The sequence below is a fragment of the Magallana gigas genome, chromosome 2, assembly GCF_963853765.1.
Source record: "Magallana gigas chromosome 2, xbMagGiga1.1, whole genome shotgun sequence".
Taxonomy (NCBI): Eukaryota; Metazoa; Mollusca; class Bivalvia; order Ostreida; family Ostreidae; genus Magallana; species Magallana gigas.
This window is the reverse complement of record NC_088854.1, coordinates 22,573,889-22,597,769: the sequence shown is the minus strand read 5'-3', so window position 1 is coordinate 22,597,769 and position 23,881 is coordinate 22,573,889. Positions and strand designations below refer to the sequence as shown.

General features: G+C 33.0%; 3 protein-coding genes across 3 annotated transcripts; 1 reads left to right on the top strand and 2 right to left on the bottom strand.

The window, feature by feature from the left end:
* Nucleotides 1-4,378: 4,378 nt before the first annotated feature.
* On the top strand, nt 4,379-7,729 carry LOC105333540 (orexin receptor type 2-like). The gene is made up of 2 exons (XM_034446167.2): nt 4,379-4,763; nt 6,268-7,729. Exon 2 carries the CDS (start codon nt 6,275-6,277, stop codon nt 7,415-7,417), a length of 1,143 nt encoding a protein of 380 aa, XP_034302058.2. The 5' UTR covers nt 4,379-4,763; nt 6,268-6,274; the 3' UTR covers nt 7,418-7,729.
* A 2,691-nt stretch (nt 7,730-10,420) lies between these two features.
* LOC105333542 (uncharacterized) lies at nt 10,421-16,321 on the bottom strand. Its single transcript, XM_011436569.4, has 9 exons — nt 15,748-16,321; nt 14,881-15,490; nt 14,518-14,697; nt 12,686-12,853; nt 12,512-12,553; nt 12,053-12,248; nt 11,816-11,902; nt 11,639-11,734; nt 10,421-11,430 (listed from the first exon to the last, which is right to left on the bottom strand). Exons 2-9 carry the CDS (start codon nt 15,480-15,482, stop codon nt 11,152-11,154), a joined length of 1,650 nt encoding a protein of 549 aa, XP_011434871.3. The 5' UTR covers nt 15,483-15,490; nt 15,748-16,321; the 3' UTR covers nt 10,421-11,151.
* A 2,281-nt stretch (nt 16,322-18,602) lies between these two features.
* LOC105333543 (uncharacterized) lies at nt 18,603-23,157 on the bottom strand. The gene is made up of 7 exons (XM_066075649.1): nt 22,922-23,157; nt 22,425-22,676; nt 21,735-21,932; nt 21,433-21,631; nt 21,251-21,349; nt 20,591-20,671; nt 18,603-20,429 (listed from the first exon to the last, which is right to left on the bottom strand). The coding sequence occupies exons 1-7, from the start codon at nt 22,936-22,938 to the stop codon at nt 20,166-20,168; spliced, it is 1,110 nt and encodes a 369-aa protein (XP_065931721.1). The 5' UTR covers nt 22,939-23,157; the 3' UTR covers nt 18,603-20,165.
* Nucleotides 23,158-23,881: the final 724 nt, after the last annotated feature.

Genomic DNA, 23,881 nt, shown 5'->3' with positions numbered 1-23,881 from the left:
ACATAAACATTATTTAATCAAATCATACTTAGGTGTATACTATCAACAAACAATATACTTACCCCACTTTTTGAGAATCAATGTGTAGAGCCATGGTGTATGGAAGTAGACGATATTGGGATGTAACAGAAGAACCACTTAATGTTTGCCTATATTTTTACAGCATAAATACAGAGAGAAAAAAATGAAATATATTATATTACATTATTATACATTAATATGTTTTACGGTGCTACCGTTCTAGCGAGCGCAGCAAGAATTACACATATCTTGCATCATTGTCAACCTAGTGATATTTAGGTATCAACGAATGTCAAAGAATGTTTGAGAGAGTATTGCTGTACAATAAGTACGCCAAAGGTACTAATTTTAATGGTTATGATACATACAGCGCAACCCCTACCCCGAGAGAGAGAGAGAGAGAGAGAGAGAGAGAGAGAGAGAGAGAGAGAGAGAGAGAGAGAGAGAGAGAGAGAGAGAGAGAGAGAGGTCCCTGTTTGTAGGTTGTGTAATTTCCCACTTTCAAATTTAATGGTTTGACTATAAGCAATATCTACATAAATTTTTTAACTGTTTATTTTTTCATTTTATTCCTTTTTATTTAGTTCAAAATGTACTATTGTTTATTTCCTTCCTACTCATAATTACTTATCTGCCTACTGTACATGCATGCACAATTAGCTTAAAAATGGATCGTTATGACAGTAAAGTATAGCTCTTGCGAGATCTCAATATAAACAAGAATAGAATTCCTGGGTCCCCCGCCGGTCAAGCAGTATACTAGTATCGACCAAGGCTGATTTAGGAACTTGACCAAGGTATAAGTGGTATAAACATTTGGTATAAATTTCATGTAAATCCGTCAAAATTTGTAGGCATGAGAGGGCTTACAAGGTGAATTTTGGGATAAAACGGAGTCTTTATTGTGGTCAAAGTCCCATAACTCCAACAAAAAGTATCGACCAATGCTGATTTTCGAACTCGACCAAAGTATAAGTGGTATTAACATTGGTATAAATTTATTGAAAATCCGTCAAAATTTGTAGGCATGAGAGCGCTTACAAGGTGAATTTTTGGATAAAACGGAGTCATTATTGTGGTCAAAGTCCCATAACTCCAACAAAAAGTATCGACCAATGCTGATTTTCGAACTTGACCGAAGTATTAGTGGTATAAACATTTGGTATAAATTTAATGAAAATCCGTCAAAATTTGTAGGCATGAGAGCGCTTACAAAAAAGTGTGACGAACGGACACACGGACGCATGGACACACGGACGCACGGACGGACGCCCGGCATTTCTCTGTCCCCGCTCCGCGTTGCGGCGGGGGACAAAAAAATTAAAAACAAATCATGTGCCAATGAGGCAGGTATCGCAGTCTACACTGAAATAGCTTGTACACTCATTACAGATGTTTGATCCACCTCTAAATTATAAATATAGCGCAAGAGCACTGTGACGTCATCCATGACTTTGTTTGTCTTTGTTTACGTTTCTCGACTCAATACGAAGGTATGGAAGCATGTAACAAATCTTTTGAGTTTCAGCAAAGCATATGAGGTACTCAAAACGTGTCTTCAAACTTTAAGACACCGTAAATTACGAGTTAAAAGTCGCCATTTTTGGCATAGCACCACGGGTGAAAACATTAGAGAGCATTATGGGACGTAGACAAAAAAATTTGTTTGATGAACTGTAGGTTCAGCTCGTTCTTTTTCCCGCGCACACTGGTTCTTAGAGCTCGCTTCGCTCGCTATTATATTACATTGAATCCATAGTCTTAAAATAAAACGCCTTGAATATATCGTAGAAAAGATTGTAAATGTTTTTAAAATGAATACAGAAACGTCCATGATACAATTACAGTAAAGAACAATGGTCGATTTATAATTCTGTAATCAACGAGGGTTTTATTCAAATCATATCTCTCTACATACTTCTAGAAAATTTAATATAAATCATAAAAGTAACCATTTGGTCGCCATGTTGGTTCTTAGATGAGCGCTCGTTTCTGTACAACACATCACTGTTTGCCACTATCGAATGCGACAGCGAACGCAAGCGTTGATGAACACGCCTCTAATTGGCTTTTCGTAAGAAGGAAAGAACTAATTACTTGGGAAAGCAATACTTAAACAAATGAAGCTATGCATGGTACATTATGAGCATATACTTACTATAATACGATTACATTATTTAGTTCAAGTGATTTAATTAATAAAACCATTACATAGATATTGAATCATCAGTGGAAAAAGCGTCGATATTATATCTATTTTGAAAATTTAGAATCAATTAACATGAATATCCCAATTCAATTTAAAGCTGATTTTTATTACAACTTTTAATACCAGTATTTGAAATTCATATTTCTATCGTATTTTGAGTGAAAGTTAGGAAAATAAAACCAGATGACATGATAAAATAAATGCATCGTAAATTCTGTCCATAACGATTCCTAGACACGATACTGACTTAATAAAAGTTCATGCATAGAGAATTCTGGTGATAACGCTTCATAGATACAATACTCTGTTCACTTTATAACAACGAACATATTGGGATAAAACTCCAACGGGATAACCACATCATTAGGGACGTGTTTTTTCTTTGCTTTTGTATATTTAGCTGCCTGCTCTATATTTAACAGCTGTAACCAAGATTTTGTAAAGAGGCATTTGTGTCAATCAACAACATGCATTAGATCCCTAATACCGATTCATCACTTCTTCGATTTTCTTTAATATGACAGTAAGCCTCGAGGAATTAATTTGTTCATTCATCAGCTTTTTAATCAGAATGATAAATTCTGTTCTGTTTGTTGCCTAAGATTCTGGGTAAACTTGTTTTTCGGTAATTCAACTAGGCATTAAGCTGCCAAGACGTTTACATTTGAGGCGATTAGTGTCAAATTCAAAACAAAGAAATATCTTTTGATTATTGATTAATAATAAGTCGTTTGAATTATTCAATTGTTCGCTTTTAATGTCACTGTCCATATATCTAAATCACCTTATTGTAAATTTACCAGTTTTTTGTTGTTTTTTTTTGCTATCTGTGATAACGACTTTAATAAATAATGGGGTTAAAATGATAATCTAAGAATAAGTTTTAGTGATATCGATGAAGATATATGTTGAGATAAAACAAAAGATATATACATTATAGTTATATCAACATATACATGTATAAATTTTCATTTCTTAGGAACATTGTGCGAAAATAATGTCATTGAATGAATTTTGCGGGGTGGGAGATCTAGTGGTATGCTACCTCAATATGCTCAGGTCGCTAACTTATGGAATTACATATAGACTGACATTGGCAGATTCTTTGAAATAATTGAAATTCGTGAGGGATTAATTTTCCTGGATAACATTTATCCGATCATTCATTAATTTTAATCCACAACGAATTTTGAGTATTAGTGTTAATCTTTTTATAATACAAGTGGTCCAAGAAATGTTGAACCCATTAGCCAATGCTAAAAATAGCAATCTATGAATATATTTTTTTTATTATAAAGCAGTAAGATATCTGTATTTGTCATCGTAGTTTCATGTGGTAGACATGAGCAGAACTATGACCCTGATTCAATAATCATATTGTTACAACGGTTTCCCACTGATGAGACTTTAATATCACAAGATCTGTAAGCAAATTAAGTAGATAATAACCCTTCCCTTCAACTAAAATTAAATCTAACTACAATTGAAATGCTATAATGCATTAACTATTCGCACGAGAGTTGTATTTTCTCACCATCATGATTTAATGCGAGTCTTTTCTTAACTCGCGTTTTGAAATGATTCGCATGAAATCATGATAATGAGAAAATGCACCGCTCTTGAGGTCAGCCGTTCATGCATGATTTTATTTAAAAGCAAATACAATTATATTTACACTTTTTTAACGCTTTAGAAAATTATTGCTCTTAAATGTAAATTAAATGTTTTGCAATCGTTCACAAAACTTATATCACATGTTTACATAGAAAAAAAAAGCAGTTGAACCTCATTTGTATTGCTTTTTCATCTTTTGACAATAGTTTTGGCCATTTCTTGACAGAAACAAGCCAGGTCAAGAAATGCTAACATCTACAAGATGGCCATGCAGGTAACATTCATACTGGTTAAACTCGTTAAGGTGATTCCAGTAAAGATAGAAACCACAAGATACAATTTAAATCATTTGCATGAATAAAAGACCACGATGCTTGATATGCTGACAATACAATAAAACAAAGGACAGTTTATCAGTTCAAACGCAGCAGTGTAGGCCTCAATACGCTTTCGCACTCTCCGCATGCATGTGCATATAAAATGCTATTGACAACTTTCTTTTTAAGAATACTGACAAGTTTCTTAACCTCGTGTATCTTTATGTTTTGTAAAAACTTGGTCTCTTTAAGATTATCTAATTTGACGAGGAAAAGTAAAAACAAAAATATTAAGATCTAGACAAGTGATGATGCTTTTAAAAAGTGGGGTTTTTTTTTATAGAGTAGACTTGCGTGTAACAATTGCTGACCAAATCAAGGGGGCGGAGATCAATTAATAGAGCCGTCATCTCTAGAGAGGTGATATTGATCAAGCAAAGAAATATCCCACCGTCAATATTCGTATAATATCATCCAGATTGCAGCGCATTGCTCGGCACCCTAGCAAAACTAGAGGGATGTTAATACCAGGACTTATGTACAGCTCTATATAATGAATACAACGTGACCTGTAGATGACTTCTGCTAAGCAGATTGGTCAGGTAAGAATAATTTCATATTACAATGCTCATTATAAATTGTTTGTTTGTCGGTGGCAAAGTAGCAAATTGAAAGGGGGGGGGGGGCTATACTTATCAAAAATCTTCGCATTGTGTTAGTTGAATAATTTCAGCGTCAATTATATAAGCGTCAATGATATATTTCTGACTTTCTTCTTTAAATTTTGAAATGTTATTAAATTTAACTGTTTAAAGTGACGGGAAATCGCGACAGCAGCAGGATGATAAAGTTAAAACAAAACAATTACATGAACATGTTGTATTTCATCGTTGCGATACGTGTTAGACACAAAAAATTCAAAATAGCATAATTTTGTCAAACTTTTTTGAAGATTTTCCTATAAAAAACTTAATCCGTTTAAAAACGTACACATATTAAATAAAAAACTTTTTTTTAAAATTCAAAGAACTTAAAATCTCATCGCCTGAAAATTACTGTTACCACACACATGGTGTATAGATTATGCAAGTGCCCGCTCTCGGTGTTCATTGGAATTCAATAATTATATTCAAGTGTATTTTCCCTTAGAAGTAATCTTCTAAAATCCTTTTACTTTATTGAAAAAAAAATGAATGCATATTAAGTAAGCCCTTGAGCAACTTAATCTTTTATCATGGCATATATTTAAGAACTAAATGTACACTTTAAAGAATGTTCAAAACTGTAAATTATAAATGTATCTTTTTCCGGCAAGTTTTAATTCCCCGAGTATTATGCAGAATCACATATATTTGACTAAAACATAATGAGTATGGATAGATCGTTGGTTGTTTATACATGTAATACATGCCGTCACTACGGTTTGTAATCACATGTAACAATATTTTGCTGGATTTAATGCGACAGATTGCCAATATTTGTTTTTTATCTAATTTTAATTTTGCTCTTTGCTTCGTTTAATAAGTATGGGTATCTTTTAATCCTATTTTTCTGAATTTAATCTGCAATTTTTTTTATGCATAATTATGTCAATCGTGGCTTCAAGTACAACAAACTGTTCAAATGCACAAAGTAAAGCAAGAAGCTCAATAACTGCTGTTTTAAAATTTGAACCTCTAAGACACTTGACTAGATTGCATGTTCTAGTGATTAAAGAAAGAAAACTAAAATTATCCTTGCAAATGCGACATCAACTCAATTCATCAATTTTTCTAGAAAATATTTAACAATATAATTGGCTCTACATAATATTTTTTCCGTGTTGTTTTGTCGAATGTTTCTGATGAAATATAGGCCACGGTATCTCTCTTCGTCTATTGTTTATCTTCCTGGCATATGAAGCATCCTTATCAATATTATTTTTTTCGTTTTTTTATGCATTCTTTCATGCACAGAGACGGGTGATAGCGTCTCAAGCGATGAAAGTTTTTGTAAGATAAATGAGTTCTCATATTACATTCATTGATGTAAAACTGAAAATGTCAGTAAAAGCAAAATATTTCGTATGTTTTCTGTTTGATATTTTAAACTGAAATTTCATGACAGAAAAAGAATGGAGGTCGAGACTCTAGAGGACTGGAACTCGCAGCTATCGCAACAGTACGTCATCAGTACGTGCATTCAATCCTTCTATTTGGTCATCGGAGTCGTCGGAAATATCTTGGTCATTGTATTATACAGAACCAAGATGGAATCAAAAAATGATGACAGATATTTCATTCCAGCAATAGCTATAATTGATCTAATTGGATGTATGTTCTCCATCACACTCTCTCTTCTGAACAATGAGCGACCGGTGATGTTTCCGGGATCTTTTACTTGCAAACTTATACAATTCGGAACGTGCTCCTCCATCATTTCATCTTTGTTTATGTTACTAGTAATCTCCATTCAACGATTTCAAAAAATATGTCGTCCGTTTGGATTTCAAATGAATTTGAATCACAAAAGATTTGCCACAGCTGTTGCCGTACTTTTAGCGTGCAGTTTTTCAATACCGATGCTTCTTCTATATCAAAGAATTGAAGTAAAGCACGAAACTAAAAACATCACCGGATATATCTGCGGATCCGCCCCAGGAACAGAAAAACTAGGTGATAGCACGAGAGCCATTTTGATAACCGTGGAAGTGGGAGCCGTTTTCAGCATGACTATCTTTTATGCACTCGTAGGTCGAAAGTTAATTGAACAGTTTAAAATGTCACGAAAGTTACATGATATCAATTCAGTGTCAGGCACCAGTAACAGCGGGAGTAACGAACGCTCAACGATAAGGACGGTCGTAACTATAGACGCAGAAGTAACCGACCAATCCAGCAAAACCGACACTGACAAAAAGACATTCTTACGAATGGATTCTCGAAAAGAATCATGTTCAAATAATTCAAAGAATAATTCTACAAAAGTTAAGGACAGAAAAAAATCAACAAATTCCGCTCGTCGCTATTCAGTCATGTTTATGGTCATTTCCTTAATTGCTATTTTATGCTACATACCACCGTGGACGTTTGTTATTCTAGAAGCTAAAGATTCTAATTTCTGGAGAAGCTTAACATACGAAGAAGTTCAAATTTTCTTAACCATACGTCGCCTGTACATTGTAAATCACATTGCCAACCCCTTTATTTACGGATTCTTTGATCAAAAGTTTCGAGGTGAGGTAAAATCTTTGCTTTGTAGTTGTAAATATCGATAGCAGTGAAATTGTACATTTTGGTCGTCTGCTAAAACCCACAACAACGCACACTGCGTTATTCGCTTATTGCTTTTAAAAATCCACTTTTGATATATCAGAAAAAAAATATTTTTGTAAATAATTAATTGTATATGTACAGTCTATTGTCATACGTTTAGTGTCACTAACCAGGTAATATACATGTACCTGTATGGCTAACTTTCACAATTTTTCACATGAATTTGACATTGTATGTTTTCCTTTCGTATTATCTCTTCAATTATGAATGTATGTTGTGAATCGGTGGATTTTGCCAATAAATTTTAGATTTCATTGTATTGGATGCATGCTCTACAGGGTAATTGATTACATTGAGAGCATACGCCGAATACTTTTCATGTCATTATCCACTTCTGTAATCTATCGTCTAGTAGATAACGACTTTATCTTAATCCTTGTTTACACGTTCAAGAATAAATGTTTTCTTTTGCTCATCACTTGGGCCATATTTCGTTACGATCTCTTCAGGCTCTGCACACTGTCATTCAAGAGAAAAGCCATTAGGAGATTCAATTTGTCCATCCTCTGGGGATCAATATGTAATCGGATATTATTGTGAGTTAATTGTTAGGTTCAATTTAATTTATTACTTTCTAACAAACTGCTATAAGTCATGAAAACTCATGCATTTTGCACATCTTATCGGGATATATTACTAAAACCGATTTGGTTTGACTTTTCCGATCGCGTCGCGTTCAACTTTTTCAGCTACGTCATACATAAACAATACCCGCACCAGTTTTTTTTATTGGTGGATTCAGCTTACCGCTGATTGGCTGCTGGTTAACTAAGACTAAATTATGCACGGACAGAACAACAACATATCAGAGAATGAAAAATTCACATGGGTACTCGTGACTGTCGAAATTGGGCTATTTTTCGAAAGTGTACACTTGTGATAAAACAATACATACGGTACATAACATATATAGCTGTAGCTCTGTGTATAAATTTTATGTTAGAAAATATAAAGCTACAGTGCATACAATACTTACATGTACAAAAAAACTTTACGGCAATTTGCCGCGTATAAAAACAACACTATTTTTTAAAAATATTTACATCATACCATACCACATTTTGTGCAAATAATCCATTTAAATAATTCTTCATTTAGTTTACTACTGTTAATAATTGTAGCTTTAACCGTCCCAAACTTTCTCCTATTAAACAACCTTTAACCGTACTCGGAAAGCGGATCAAGAACTGTATTTTTTATGTATGTAAACAAACCAGTGTTCATGTATGGAGCGGGTGATCGGGGGTTCAGAGACAGGTAAAATAAAGAAATCTGCAGTAAATGGTTTGTGGATATTTTAGTATATATATTTACACCGAAAGTGATAGGGCAACAGAAGAGAAACGAATCGGACAATTGCCTAATGAAGACGCACATGTACAAACCTCCTTGCACTCTCCACTTCCGTCTCGTTCTTTCACACCATCGTTCAATACTTTTATTGACTGTCGATTGCCGATCGAAAGGTGTAGAAATCGAGGAATTCATACCTATCACTTTGACTGGCAAGTTAGTAGGTAATACATGTGCATTATACATTTACGGTATTTACATGAAATGAACGCTTAGCACATGCAACTTTTAAATATTATATTTTTTATAACGCCGTACTCTGGACCGTAGCTTGAGGCTATGGTTTAACGCCCGTTTACACAGAATGATAGAGAGAGAGAGAGAGAGAGAGAGAGAGAGAGAGAGAGAGAGAGTTTAGCACAGAATTTAAACATACGGGATAGTCGATTTTGAATGAATAATATTGGGGGGAAATAAACTGTTCTGAGAAATCCTTCAGCTCTGGCATTGCATAAGCGTATACTGATAACTCGGCCTAAAAATAGGAGTGAACCAATCATATAGTTTTCACACCGTCGGCGTGTATAATTTATGCATGACGTAGCTGACAGAAATGATCGTGACGCTATAGGAAAAGTCAAACCAAATCGGTTTTGATAATATTTATTTTCCACTTATTTGTTGCATGTAAAGTCTGTGGAAAGCTACTGCAGTTATAACACTGTAAACCACACAGGGTACCGAAAAGTTGAATAATGTTTTATTACAACGTCACACACGTTCAAGGCTGTTAAAATGACAATGCTGTCACAGGCGAAAATCAAAGTTCCAACTTGTGGCTGTTACAGTGGCTCTTCCATTATTTTGAACTTACCCTTAGGATAATACGGCGATTTTGAGGTATATTTCACATTTAAGAAGAAGGCAAGAAGTTAAAAAATCTTTAATATAAGCATTGAATGCTTAATTTTTGATATCGTCGGTCCTATAACACATCAGGCCGTGATAATGCGCGGTATTCAATTTGTTTGCACGACCTAGTGTTTAGGGCTGGCGATATTCAATGCTTAAATGTTTTAGCATTCATGACTTTGTTGCATTTTCTGAGAGAGAAAGTGAATGTTTAACGAGATTCAATTCAACAACCGTTCGAACATGAAATTGTAATGGCGTATTATCTTGTAGATTTTAAGTAGTGACTACTGGTCTCAAAAGAAAAATTAATTAACTTTAGATCATGGCTTTCAAATCAACCAATTTATCAGATAGATGTGAATCCTTAATACACGTACATTTGTACGTATCAATTATACTTACAGGGTTGTAAAAAAATCTATGCCTGTTTTGATGCTTTTGTTACAATTGAGAACAAAATTGAATATACACAATGTCTGCTATTTAACCATTTTCAATGTTTTTATATATACATGTACTTGAAAAGGCTATGCCATTTCCATTTTAAAAGAAAATACAAACTTTATCTGAATCAAGAAGTATAGAACATAGGCAACTCTACTTACATGCGCGGATCTAGAGGGGGGTCGGGGGGGTCCCGACCCCCCCCCCTGGAAAATGACAATTTATTAAATTTACATAGTAAAATTATCGCGAAAATATGCCTCGGACCCCCCCTGGCAAACACAATTATCCTTCGGACCCCCCCTGGAAAAATTTTCTGGATCCGCGCATGACTTAAGTTAAAAATCCGTAATTATTTATCATGATCTGTGATGTTAACAAATGGCAACTAAGGAAGCAACGTTAAGAGAGAGAACAACTCCCGTTAGATGTCGATTTGGTTTCTTATTAAAACATATCTACAAGCAGCTGTGCTCTTCATGAATCTTGCTATAAAATCAACTAATCGTTTGCATTTGCAGATGTTTCTAACCGCTGGTCAATGTTTTATTTACATATTTGCTGTATCTAAAAATACGAACGCACTAACGCATCATTGACTTTGTAAACCTCAAGCCTCTTTTTTACTCTATAATTATTGATAATCGAAATCTTATTATCAATAATAGAAAACAGACAACTCTTCAGCAAAGAAATAAACTTTCAGTTCTTTGGGTGAAAAATATGTCATGATATAATATGATAGTTTTGATCAGTGACAGAAAATTTATAATGAAAATATTCTCTTTTACGAAAGATAACTCTAACATCAGAATTTTCAGTCGAATGCGATATCTGTTTAATGTTGCCCCTCAATGTGTGCAGGATTTGTCGGCATTTAAATTACATTATCAACATGTTCTTATTTTTTCTTAATGAAATTCTTCATACCAAATTTATTCATTATAACATAGCAGGAAAGGTATGATGTATGTATACAAATGTGTTCTGCTTGTCCAAATGTTAATAAAAGATCAATAATTGATCATAACGGTTGCATCACACCCTTCTGTAATACCGGTCCATCAACATGGAGCAGGAGAAGGGGCCAAACCAGATAACCACATTGACCTCCACACTTGGTGTATTCTTTGTACAGCTCCCTTTTGAATGGATCGCCTGGTTGGTAAGCAAACTTGAGACACATGGGAACCTCTTGCATGTTCATCATCCAACAGGTTTTTATGCATTTTGTGATAAAGGTTTCACATGTTATTATATAATCACTGAATTTGGTCGAAAAATCAGGATTTCTGAGAAATTTCTAGGAAGAGAAAAAAGTTGTTCTTGCATGGAAGTACAATCATCTCAGTAAACAGGTCAATAGCTAAATCTTTATTAGATTTTGACTGCTATGATATCTTGCATTACAAATTGAACGATCCCCCTACTTTAAAACCTTTACTTTTAGGTAAAGCATCCTTTGAAATTATTAATATACATAACAAAAATGACAATAAAAACAGTTTTACCATCTGCACTAATTCAGCTGATAGTGGTCCACATAACATTTGCATCTCTTTTGCTTTTCTTTCTCGATCATAGGTATCCTGATCTCTCGAGAGATCCTGTGTAACATGAAATGTTAATAATAAAACTATGTTTATTTACTTAAAAGAATGAAAGCAACAGACATAAAATAAGTTTACCTCATCATCAGCGTCTAAGGGAATTCCAAAATGTTTCAAATTCTGTAGTTGGTCTTTGCTTAATTCCTGACAACTTTTAGATATGCTCTATTTTAACAAAAAATAACAATTTTTAGATCTACATGCATATACGTCTTTCGATATAAAAGGGACAAATGGATAAGAATGACTCTTGCTAGATGATATCTCATTTTATTAAGCTCTTGAATCTGTGCACAACTGAAATGCAACATGTACCTGCAAAATGTCCAGTAAAATATGAATACTTTCTATTTCGCTTTTATCTGTGATAAGATTGTCAAAGGCATCTGTCCATTCATTGTCATAGATCTCAGAGAATCTTTCTGCTATTTTGAGTGGTCTGTTGTCATCACTCAGGTCTGCAATTATAGGGTTTCCATCCTTCAAACGAGACCCCGCAATCGAACTTAATCTAAATAAAATATAGGAGGATTAAGCAAGAGAAACAGTTTTAAAATTGAGTTCCTACATCCTTTTTTAAAAGTTTTCACATGAAACAATGAACTTAAGGGCAGGTGTTAAACAGATGAAAAAATATAATCTACAATTGTTTTATCTATCAGAATGCTTCCATAGTAATAATTATGAAAATGTTCATTGATTGCTGGTTGCCTGCCCACATTTTTAAACATATTTGTTTACCATTTCTTAAGAAACTGTAATGATACAGCTTACCGAGTGATGAGGGACTCTTTTTCATCTTGTAGCTTTGCGACTCTGAATTCAAGTTTAAGAAACATAAAAAAAACCACAAACGGTAAAATTGAAATATTGTAATAACTGCTCACATTTTTAAACGTGATTTCAAAATTATAACTTTCAAAAAGTTGTTCAGTAAGTGCTACCTACTGAGTTAGGAGGGATTCTTTTTCATCCTGTAGCTGTCTGATGTTGATTTCACGTTCTATACGCAACTTGGACAATTCTTGATTTGTTTTCATTAAAGCAGAATTTTGGTTAGTGATGTCAGTTAACTCCTCTTTCTGATTTTTAAATTTCTTTTCTATTTCGGAATCCCTACAAACAGAAATGTTTTGCAAACATATGAGAACACTGACGGCAAGGGTCAATTATTTAAAAAGGTATTAAGCAACAAACAAAACGATTTCAAAATTTTGAACGGACAACAAAACATATTGAACCTTGTTATGTACATGTATGATCTTGAGAGCTCACAATCAATAGGTGTCATTATCTTCTTGGGTGTGTCGAGTTTTATGTCTGTTTTACAAATGATTCTGAAGATTTTGATAAGACAACTCATAGTCTACATGTAAATGTAAAGAGTAGTTAACACTGTCAAGAAATATGCTTTTAAAATAAAAAGAAGTCATCTAATGTTAAGAATATTACTTGTTTACTTAGTTTGATATATATATATATATATATATATATATATATATATATATATATATATATATATATATATATATATATATATATATATATATCTGTGTGTGTGTGTGTGTGTGTGTGTGTGTGTGTATATATATATATATATATATATATATATATATATATATATATATATATATATATATATAGCCAATGTTTATCAAAAACTTGATCTACCAGTCCCGAGTAGATAGGCCCTTCACATTTCAACTTGTGTCTTTAAAACCAAAAAGAGTGTTGGGGTATATCGAGATTGTATACAGATGTAGAGGTCGTGTGAAGATGACCTCTTATCGATACCTGTCAGACTCTGACGAGTGTAAGGAGAAGGGGTGGTTTTAATCAGAATGGTATAAGTTACGTGCCAATAAACAAGGAAGCAAATAAAAATATTTATATTGACTCATTTCTTCTCTGATTAAAAAATTCAAAGAGATTTATTTCAATTATATATTTTTTTTTATACTTTTGAGGTTGACGCTGTCTGGATTATTTCATGATCGATCAGAACTTAATTTAGTAAGACGTGAATGAGAGAGAGAAAGAGAGAGAGAGAGATGTAAATATAAACAGTGTAGTATCATATGGGCTATGAATTTGTGGAAAAGTTATGTAGCCCGCTAAAGCGGTTATGTATTTTTTCTACAATCCTATCTACCTTCATGCCCAAATTCATGAAACACAAATGTATTTATCGTCTTAATTATTAATTATGCTTCTTAAATACATATATTTACATTCTATTGTGTTTTCCCATTAAATTCCGTGATGTTTAAATGCCTCTAAATGCAACACCTATTCACTTCGTATGAATTTACAAGTAATTTACAGAAGTAGTTCTCAAACAGTAATTTTATGTTATCGGTTAAAAAATGTATTTCATAAATGTTGTCAAAACACCATGTTTTATAATTATTCAACAAAACAGTTGACTTTATTGTTAAAACCAAAATTTCAATAGTTACTTTTCATGGATTATATTTTCAGGTTCGTCGATCTCATCTCAAATGTCTCTGTTATAACCAGTTTAAACCGGTTTTACAAATCAGCTGTTCTTGCTGTTACTAATTTACTCCTTCCGTGATCTGCACTTTATATCGATTTATTTAAGTAAACAATTGGTTTCTTCAGTAGGGGAATGTAAATATAAGCATTAAATGATTTATTTTTGACGTCGTCGTGTCAATTATTAACGCGCGTTATTCAATTTGTCTGCTCACCTGACGGCAGTTATTGACACGACGACGTCAAAAATAAATCATTCAATGCTATAGTATATGCCTTACTTGTATTCAGGTTGTTGTTCATGTGCTATTCCTTTGCTGTCCATGATTTGGTAAATCTGCAGAATCGCCTCTTTGATCTTTTCGTGAATATTGTTGACCTGTTTGCTACTTTGCTGTTTTCCAATGACTTTTCTAAAGCATTCCTGTATTGAATCTACAAGAACTTCCATCTCTTGAATCCTACGGTAAAACAAAATAAAGTTAAATCATTGCAGGTCTTTGTTGTAGTTTTATCTCCTAATAAGTTTGTTTCCCAAGATTATAAGAATTTAATATACAAGATCAATTATTTATAAATTATTTCAAGAATAAGGAATTATTTTGGCTAATTGTTACATTCTAAATTTTGATGTAAAAACCTACAATGTATTTGGAGAGATATCGTCAGTTGAATCTGGATCCAATAGGTCTTGTTCTTTGCCTGTACTATTATGAACCTTTAAGTCAGCTTCTACACAAGCTTTTTTCACTTCTGAAACTTCTGATTTAGATTTACACATTCTACAGATATAAACACATTCTGCCTGTGTTTCACTTTTCTCCGAACAAACTGGTACGAACCAAGTAGTGTTACTTCTGCTTTCGCTAACTTTTGACTGTTCACAATGTCTTTGTTTGTCTTTCACTTTTTTCTTTGGAGGTTTATTGGGTTTATTGTTATTATTTGAATTGAAACTTTCTGATGACACTGATAATGTTACAAATGTACCATCATTTTCATATTTGACAAAATCATCAGCATCTTCTGCATTGTCGCCCCTCGTAGTGCTCATATCGCTCTCCAGTGTTATGACCGGATCATCAAACACTTCGGTGTTTGAAGTGATGTCGGGGGGATTTTTAATTGCATCGGAGATATCTTGTCGAAAGCTTACGTCAAACTTCCTGAAATTTCCACCCGAAATTCCCTTAATCGTGCCACTTGTTACTTCCTTTTTTCTTTTAAACAGACCTGGTTTTTCCATTATTATTTCTATCCCCATGAAAAAAAAGTATTTGTAGAGATAAAATTTATCATACGTGTGCTCAAAACATGATAGAATGTATAAAAAAGATAATTTTGTTACTTTCATTTTCATTTTACATAGATTTTTGAAGATACTTATATACATGTACTCGTTGTTGGTTTTAAACAAAAAATATACTTATATCTTTTGGAACGATGAAGAAAATAAAAAAATGAATTTGACTAGCAAAAATTATTTACTTTGTAAGCAAAAATAAACAAACCTGATTTATCAGTCGATCCACAAGTTTTAAGTTGTTGATAATGATAGATGAGATCCAATTTTTTCCTCTGTGTAGTCAGGTGTAATCAACAAACACATATCACGGCGATAAATGTATAGATTGTTATGAATGCTTGTACAAAAGTTTCATGGTTTAACATCCAACATCTAGCTTACCGATATAAGAATGAGCTTATAAAGAATAAAACTTCCTCGTTTTTCCCATTGGAAATACATGTATATGTCTGGTTTTCAACTGCTAAATTTAAATGGCATTTGCGATTCAATAAAAGTTCAAGTAAAAACTGTTTAGGTATATGACATCGTGTATATACGACTTGCCTTTGTATATCCACCCGCAGAATGAGTTACTCGTTTATCTACGTCGTTGGAGGGGTTAAATTTAAACTGTCTATGCATACTGATATGTTTGCACTTGAATGTGCATTTGCACAGCAGAACTTGTAAGAAGACAAAATTGTGGGATATCGGTCGAAATTAATGAAATATCAATTCTTCAAGGCCATCTAGCGTTTACTGTGCCAGTAAGAGTTTAACACCATAACCTAATAGATTAAAGCAATGTACTTATATGTAAATTTATCGTTCACACATGTACAAGGGAGAAACTAGTAGGTCAGCACTTGTTCAAGTATTTAAAACAAGTATTTATAACACGTATTTCAAAACAATAGTGGAAGACATTAATATTGAAACAATAATTTAATCAATTGAGGGCTCAAACTCTTCGAAATTATTTGGCAAATGTTAAATCTAAAATCACTGACCTAGTGAAAAGATATATGTTTGTTCAAACTGTGACATCCTAAAATATTCTATTTCCCACGCTTTTGCAATTTTACATATCCAGCAATATCTTACACTTAATAATAAGAATTATTTTAAGAGCAATGAACAGAGTTTTGTCACACTGGGCGCTTAAAATAAAGTTATAAAAGAGGATTTGGATTTTGAGCCAAGAATTCTTCCTCATGAGGCAGTAACTCCTAAGCCTCTTGCTATATGATATGCTTGCTCTGTACTATCAAGATTTTCTCTCTTGATTTTCTTGTCAGAAAAACATGCTCTAGTAATTATCAATTGATTCAGACATAAAATGTTATAGAAGAAAATTACATGAATTTCAAGCCTTTGTTAGTCTGAATGTCTATATATATTCAGAGAATTATCACTGTCTTCACAACAACCACAACTTTTATCTTTCTTACGGAACCCTTTTTTAATATCTTTCCTCAGTTACAGTCAATACGCATTGCAATTACAAGAATTCGAAATATGTACAGGTGTGGGTTAAACTTTATTTGCCTTTTCATGAATACCTTAAAAAGGAATGAAAATGAATATTAATTAATCTTTAATTTATCTAAAACGCCCTAGTTTTTTCTAGTCCCTAAGATGGGTTTGCCTCAGTATGAAATAAAACTCAAGCGCAACTGTTTGACGCAGTTTTCACGGGGTGAAAAATCATGCATGAATAGGGGTATTTATTGATATACTCGTCCCGAAAGTAAGATTGGTTTCTTTCTTACTGGAAAACGAGTATTTTAGTAAATTTCTCTATTGTTTGATTAAATATTACTAAGTCCTCCTTCAGAGGGCCTCTCTGGAGAAGCTTTCTGCTCAAGTTCTTGGGCTTTCCAATTAAGCAAAAAATCAACAATGGAATGTATGACGTAGGCTTCAATTAATGTCAACTTCCCGGGCATTTCTAACAAAACATTGTTTACAGAAGTGGCGATTGGGGCGTCTCTAACAACCCACTCTCCTCTTTTAGTAAACTTAAAGCAGGACATTGTATTGTATATTCTGTAGAGAATTAAGCTGAGCTTCATTAAATGCAATGATACACCCAAAATGCACCACAGAAGAAACATTCGAAATTACACAAATTAATGAGAAATGACTTCATTTTACTACATAAAATCCGGTGATGTAGTAATAAGTTCGATAAGCTTTCCAAGCTAACCGGAAGGTTTAACAACTTGCAATTGAGATGTAGGGTACTGCTTTCACATCTTTGTATATTGTGTGCAGCAACAACGTTATACACCAATATGGCGATTGCAAGAAACGATATGACAGTCTGTGTCAACGCATTTTGAAAAATAACGCATTAAAAAAATGAAGTGTTTTTTGGGATCAAATCAATGCAATTTTTTTTAGGCGTCTGACTCACTCAGGTGCCTATTGCAAATGGTATCCGTCCATCGTTGCCAGTCGCCAAACCTTATTAATTTGATATTTTAAAAATCTTCTGGAAAACCGAATGGCCATTTCTTAATATATGTGGTATATTAGTATTACATCAACGGAGTAAGGGAAATATAATTACAAATGGTAAATTTCATGGCCCTGCAGACAGGGCCAAAACTTTAATGAAAACTTTAATGAAAACTTGAATTCACAAATATGTACACCATAAATCCCGATACAACAACTGTACTATTTGCGTCCCCAGATGTAGGATTTTGATTTTAAAGAGGACCAAAAAAGTCATAGAGTTAATTTGTAAATATATTGACTTCCGGGGTAGGGTATCTGACATCAGGGCTGGGAGAAAAGGGTCATAAAGTATGACTTTTTCTGGCACGTAGCTTCAGGGGGGCCAGGGGCCAACTTTTGGCGCACCAAAGATTTTTCGTAAATTTACATACAAAAAATTGAAATGACACGATAAAAAATTTGGATTGAAAATAAGGAAATGAACAGTGAAATTGAAGTTAAAAGTATACTTACCCCCGAGTTAGGATTATCAGGATTTTGGAAAATAACATTTTCCCTTGTTTGGTTTTTATTTTGGAATGAGTTACCCCCCCCCCCCCCCCCCCCCCACACACACTTTCAAAAAATGCTACGTGCTTGTATTTATAGTGTTTTAATTTTTTTTTTACTTCTGCTAAATTGAAATTGACTGCTTATTTAGTTATGCATTTATGGTTTTTCGTATATATTGCGTGATTTTTAGAAAGACCAAAAACAGGGGTTCTGGCTCCAAGAGGTTACAAAGAACACTAGTATTATAATAATCTTCTTTCTGCTATTAAATTTGAATGAATTCCTTATATAGTCGTTTTACCGGTAACGAGTATTTGCCAGTATGGAATAATTTTTAGAAAAATTATTGGTGAAAAACGAAGTTAAGGTTTTAAAAATCCAAGCTAGGTAATTATAATACAGAAATAAATATTCTATCAATATGTGGAGTTGTTTGATATTTGCACAGTTTAGAAGGACAAAGAAACGCGATTTAAACAAAAAAGAAAAACTTTGGAATTCCGATAATAATAGTCGTATGCACGACGAAACCGCATACTGGTTCGTTACGGGTAAAACGACTGTATGTACACTTTTACGATGAGAGAATTAAGCTATCTATAGTTAAGATATCACGAAGCAAAGGTTCAGTCTGGTAGTGGGATTATAAAGTTGCCTAAGAACTGTAAACAAATTAAAAGGGATCTCTAAGTCGAGTACTTAAATTATAGTTTTGTTAAGTCACATTGAAGAAAAGAGGGACCATTGCCATATTTTTGATTTTCTACCACCAAATGCTAAGGTTTAGGCTCCAAAATGAATATATACATGTAAGATTGCCCTAATTGTCTGTGTGAGCTACAGTGATACGGTTGTTTTTAAAAGTAAGGTTGTATCATCAAATCATATAGAAGATGCATAAACTTTCAGAAAATTACAAAGTTCTCCATGAATTAAACCTAATTATTTCATCAAAATTAATAATTACGTATAACCTATACATACATGTATCTACATCGAAACGTGTTACGAGGTTCAGCCTTCTATACTATTACCCATGCGTATTTATTGTAAACAAAACAAATGCAGGACTCGCAAAGATTATCCTGGACATGTTTGTTGATAGAAATGTCTTTTCTACTTCTTCCAGGTAATAATTTTTAAAATAACCACAATTATTATTTTGTAAGAATGTATTTTGCGTGTGTATGATAGGAGTTGCTACAACCTAAATTCATTTTTGTATATATTTTTGTGTAAATGGGACCCCTTGAGGGTTATTTGACATATATATGTCTGTTCATTTTAAAATGAACCAATATTAGTATACCATTTATAAATTAACGAGAAAGTGATAAGTGATTAAGAGAGTCCCTTTAACCTCGTAAATCATGATGACCGTAGTCGGACGAAGCTCTTGTAGTTTTCAGCTCCTGTCAATTACTGTCAAAGTCCGCAAATCAAATTTCCGGAAGCTCACATTACGTTAATTACGTATGTGAAAGGGATATTTATGTATTTCAACTGTTACAATCAACGTTATTTCTTATTCCCTAACGATACAATAGGTAAAACTGAAGTTATTCACACACGTGTTTCACCTGTATTGTCTCTTTAAGCAACATTTCGTTCAATTGTTTGATGTCATTTTGCTTGTAACACGCCTTTCCTAAATAACGTCTCATTTTCGTACATCACTGCTGGCCATACGACAAAATCTACAACACTTCCGTTTTTGGTATAGACACTAAACTTCTTCTTGTCTACAGGATCGCCGGACCTTGCCTTAAAGTACAACACGAGAGGTGGGTCTTGCACGTTCATCAACCAAGATAACTCTGCACAGCGATCTACATATTCTTTTACTTCTTTATCGAGGCTGGCATAATTAATTCGTTCATCGACTTGCTGGACAAATAAAGGCAAATCAAATTAAAAAAATATTTAACAAACAAATAAATCATCACAGTATTTTTACAACGAGAGTACGTTTTTCTTTTAACGATTGGGAAGTTTTTATCTATCAGTATTATTCTACGGTTTTTGTCGATATGTTTTATTTCACTTACCTTTTTCACAAATGGATAAACATCCATTGCACTGTCTTTTTGCAATGTTTTTATTTTATTTCTCAAACCCTGCGATAAAGCCTGTAGGTAATAAGACATAACACTAAATGCCCTTTGCCATTACACATTGCTTAAGCGGTTCATAAATGTACCAAAATAATTCGTTCTTTCCTTGAGATTTTTGTTAGGATATACATTTTACATATTACAGTGGGATTAAGACTTACATGTTCAATTCATAATCATTTTCGAAAAATAAATACTGGTAATGGCAAAAACATCAATTACACTGTACCTTATTAAACTGTTTTTTGTTAGGATATACATTTTACATATTACAGTGGGATTAAGACTTACATGTTCAATTCATAATCGTTTTCGAAAAATAAATACTGGTAATGGCAAAAACATCAATTACACTGCACCTTATTAAATTGTTTTTAATATCAAGAAGTTAAAAAGATTACTTATAATTCCAAATGTTAAATGGGATTTTAATAGGAATCTGTGTATACATGAAATACATTGCACTGGGCAAAAGTAGACAGCAAGGCTTTTGAATTATGAATTGTATTGCTGAGATTTCAAAACAAAATGTTAAAATAAAATTTGAAATCAACGTTTATATGAACATAAACAAACTTTGGTTTATTTGCTTACATCAAGGTCGTTTTCCGGACATGAACCGCAAAAAGCCATTCCTCTCAATAATGCCATTCGTTGACTCCTCGCAAACGTGTTACACGTTTCAAAAACCGACTGAAAAAATTGATTAAGTACACGTTAAAAACGGAATAAATATCATTAATAATCGAATCTTTATCCAGGGGTTCAAGTCATACCTTTAAGATACCAGCAAGGGTATCAATTGCTTCTCGCTCTGAATGTTGTGTCTTCAACAGATCCTCCAAAGCATTTGTCCACTCGTTATCATACAACTCACCGAACGCCTCGACGATCTTCGTAGGTCTTTTAGTGTCAGACAAATCTTGTATATTGGGGTTGTTATCACATAACCGCAAACCAGCAACTTCACTGAGCCTTTGCAAGATGTTAAATGAGCGTTCGGGTAGGAAAAAAAATCATTGAATTTGATACTATAAATTTTGGTCTTTAGTATAAATGTCATTTATCTAAGCAATACCTTGTTAGTAGACCTTCTTTTTGCAGTTCTAATGTTGAAACTTTTTCCTTAAGTCGTTTTGCTTCCTTTTCGAAGAAGGTTATTTGTTTGTCCAACTGTTCCATTCGAAATTGAAGTTTTTCATTTTTGTTGATTTCATTATTGAGAGTTTCTTCTTTTGTTTTTCCCTTTTGACTGGATATGTACTTGTTAATAGAACTTTCAAGATAAAAAAAAGCATAATTTAACTACAACTAAAACATAAAAACAAAACAAAGACGCGCGGGGATAAATTATGTGTTATTATAGAAGTGTAGCCCATCGACATGTTTCACTATATTTATCAACAATAGAAACAAAAGTTTGAGAGAAAAAAATACAAAGAACTAAAAATATATTTTACAGAATCAAATAAAACATGTTGAAAGAGGAACTAGACATAAAAATATCGTTATAGAATATGCACTCAGGTGTACATTTACATGTGTTTATTTCCTCTTCCAAACAACTCTTATCGATCGCACAAAAAGTACAAGAAATACAATTGCAACATGTGTTTATTGGCATCCAATGTCTGTGAACTGTTAGTTCGGATATATACACAAAAACATGATTGCACTATAAATCGTTTTTTAATATCAATCTGTTAGTTTCGTTACGCAACGTTTCTGCCTTCAACTCATGTGTTTTTCAAATATACATGTACTTTACCTTTGCAAATTATCTAAACGCATAAATATATCATCTGTCATCTGTTTCAGAGTTGAATGTGATACCATAACAAATCCTGATTCGTCATCATTTTCCTCTAAAGATTCATTTACAATCACCACCCAATGTTCACACTGTGTTGGGTTTTCAACAAGACAATCTTTGATTTCCTCGAGTATTTCTGAGACTTTGTTATCCAGAGTCTCAATCAGGTCCTTACAAAACTTTTTCGAGTTGTTCCCAACAATAACCCTTAAAAATACAATATGATGATGAATTAGGTCTTGGGGAAATCAGCAGATAAAAACAAAGAAAAACAATGGGCTATTAATTTCAATATTAAAGATATATTTAATATTCGAACACAGAATCAGAAGTATACACATATTTCAAGATGCGTTGATAAAGCTGACTGATTTTTACAAATTAAAACAGTTTTATAATAATACGTTTGAATGATAAAGTAGGAAAAGATGAAAATATTGATAATTACATACATATCTGATTCAGCCATCTTTGAATGCCTATTCCTCTCTGCTTAAGACTTTACTTTCTTTTTATCAATAGGATTTTTCACGTGCCAGCCTGACTGACCTACTAAACATTAAAGTCACGTGTACCGTGTGTGATAACAATCAGTAAAACGCAGATAGACAATGATATCAAACGCTACCAATCACAATTTAAACTATATTAAATCACAATATATTGTATAGTTAAATACAAACACGAATGCTTCAGGACAATAAGGACATTGATTGGCATATTTATTACCTTGATGTTATAAAAAAAAAATAAGGAAGTTTAATTATTGTCATGTTTTTTTAACTTAAAAAGAGAAGTTTGTTAGGTTAAGTTTGTTACTATACTTTGTACGTTACATTCAAATACAGATTAACAAATGGGGAAGTTGAAAATTTCCGTCCGTCTGCTATTTTTATATTGATCTAGAGCCCATTAAAAATTTTTTTTTGGAAAAATGAGGTTGTACTCTCTGTACTGCAGTCTCATTGGTCTTGCTAAAATTAGAGTGTCAGATTAAGCTACAGTGCATAAAATTCATTATGTAAGAACAATTTTAATAACAGTTCTTAAATATCTTTCCCATCATCGGTATTGTCAAATTGTGAGATTTTTTCACTCTCGATTTATCAATTCATTTTTTTATACTTTGTGTAGTTAATGGAAGCCCCAAGGTTTTCGAATCTCACCGGATACTTTTTTCGTTTCAAACTCTTGGTTTGTGCATCATTTTTCAAAATATTTTTTATTACTTTATAAATAAATGTGTACATTATATGAAATCCTATGAATAACAACAAAAAAACAAGCCTACATTTTTATATCATGTTATAGATCTAGCGCTGGTACAGAGATTGACTGCTATTTGGAGCCTTGAAGTAACCATTAATTATAAAGTATTCACTAATATTGTAAAGATGCATTAGGTGTCAGCA

Excerpts from the sequence above, each read along its gene's own strand:
- LOC105333540 (XM_034446167.2), top strand. The coding sequence starts at position 6,275 with ATGGAGGTCGAGACTCTAGAGGACTGGAACTCGCAGCTATCGCAACAG.
- LOC105333542 (XM_011436569.4), bottom strand. The coding sequence starts at position 15,482 with ATGGAAAAACCAGGTCTGTTTAAAAGAAAAAAGGAAGTAACAAGTGGC. Across the intron at positions 14,698-14,880 it reads GATATCTCTCCAAATACATT|GATTCAAGAGATGGAAGTTC; the intron begins GTAGGTTTTTAC and ends GTTTTACCGTAG. Across the intron at positions 12,554-12,685 it reads AAAGAATCCCTCCTAACTCA|AGTCGCAAAGCTACAAGATG; the intron begins GTAGGTAGCACT and ends ACTTGAATTCAG.
- LOC105333543 (XM_066075649.1), bottom strand. Across the intron at positions 21,632-21,734 it reads AAAGAAGGTCTACTAACAAG|GCTCAGTGAAGTTGCTGGTT; the intron begins GTATTGCTTAGA and ends CATCTTGCAAAG. Across the intron at positions 20,430-20,590 it reads TTTATCCATTTGTGAAAAAG|CAAGTCGATGAACGAATTAA; the intron begins GTAAGTGAAATA and ends TTATTTGTCCAG.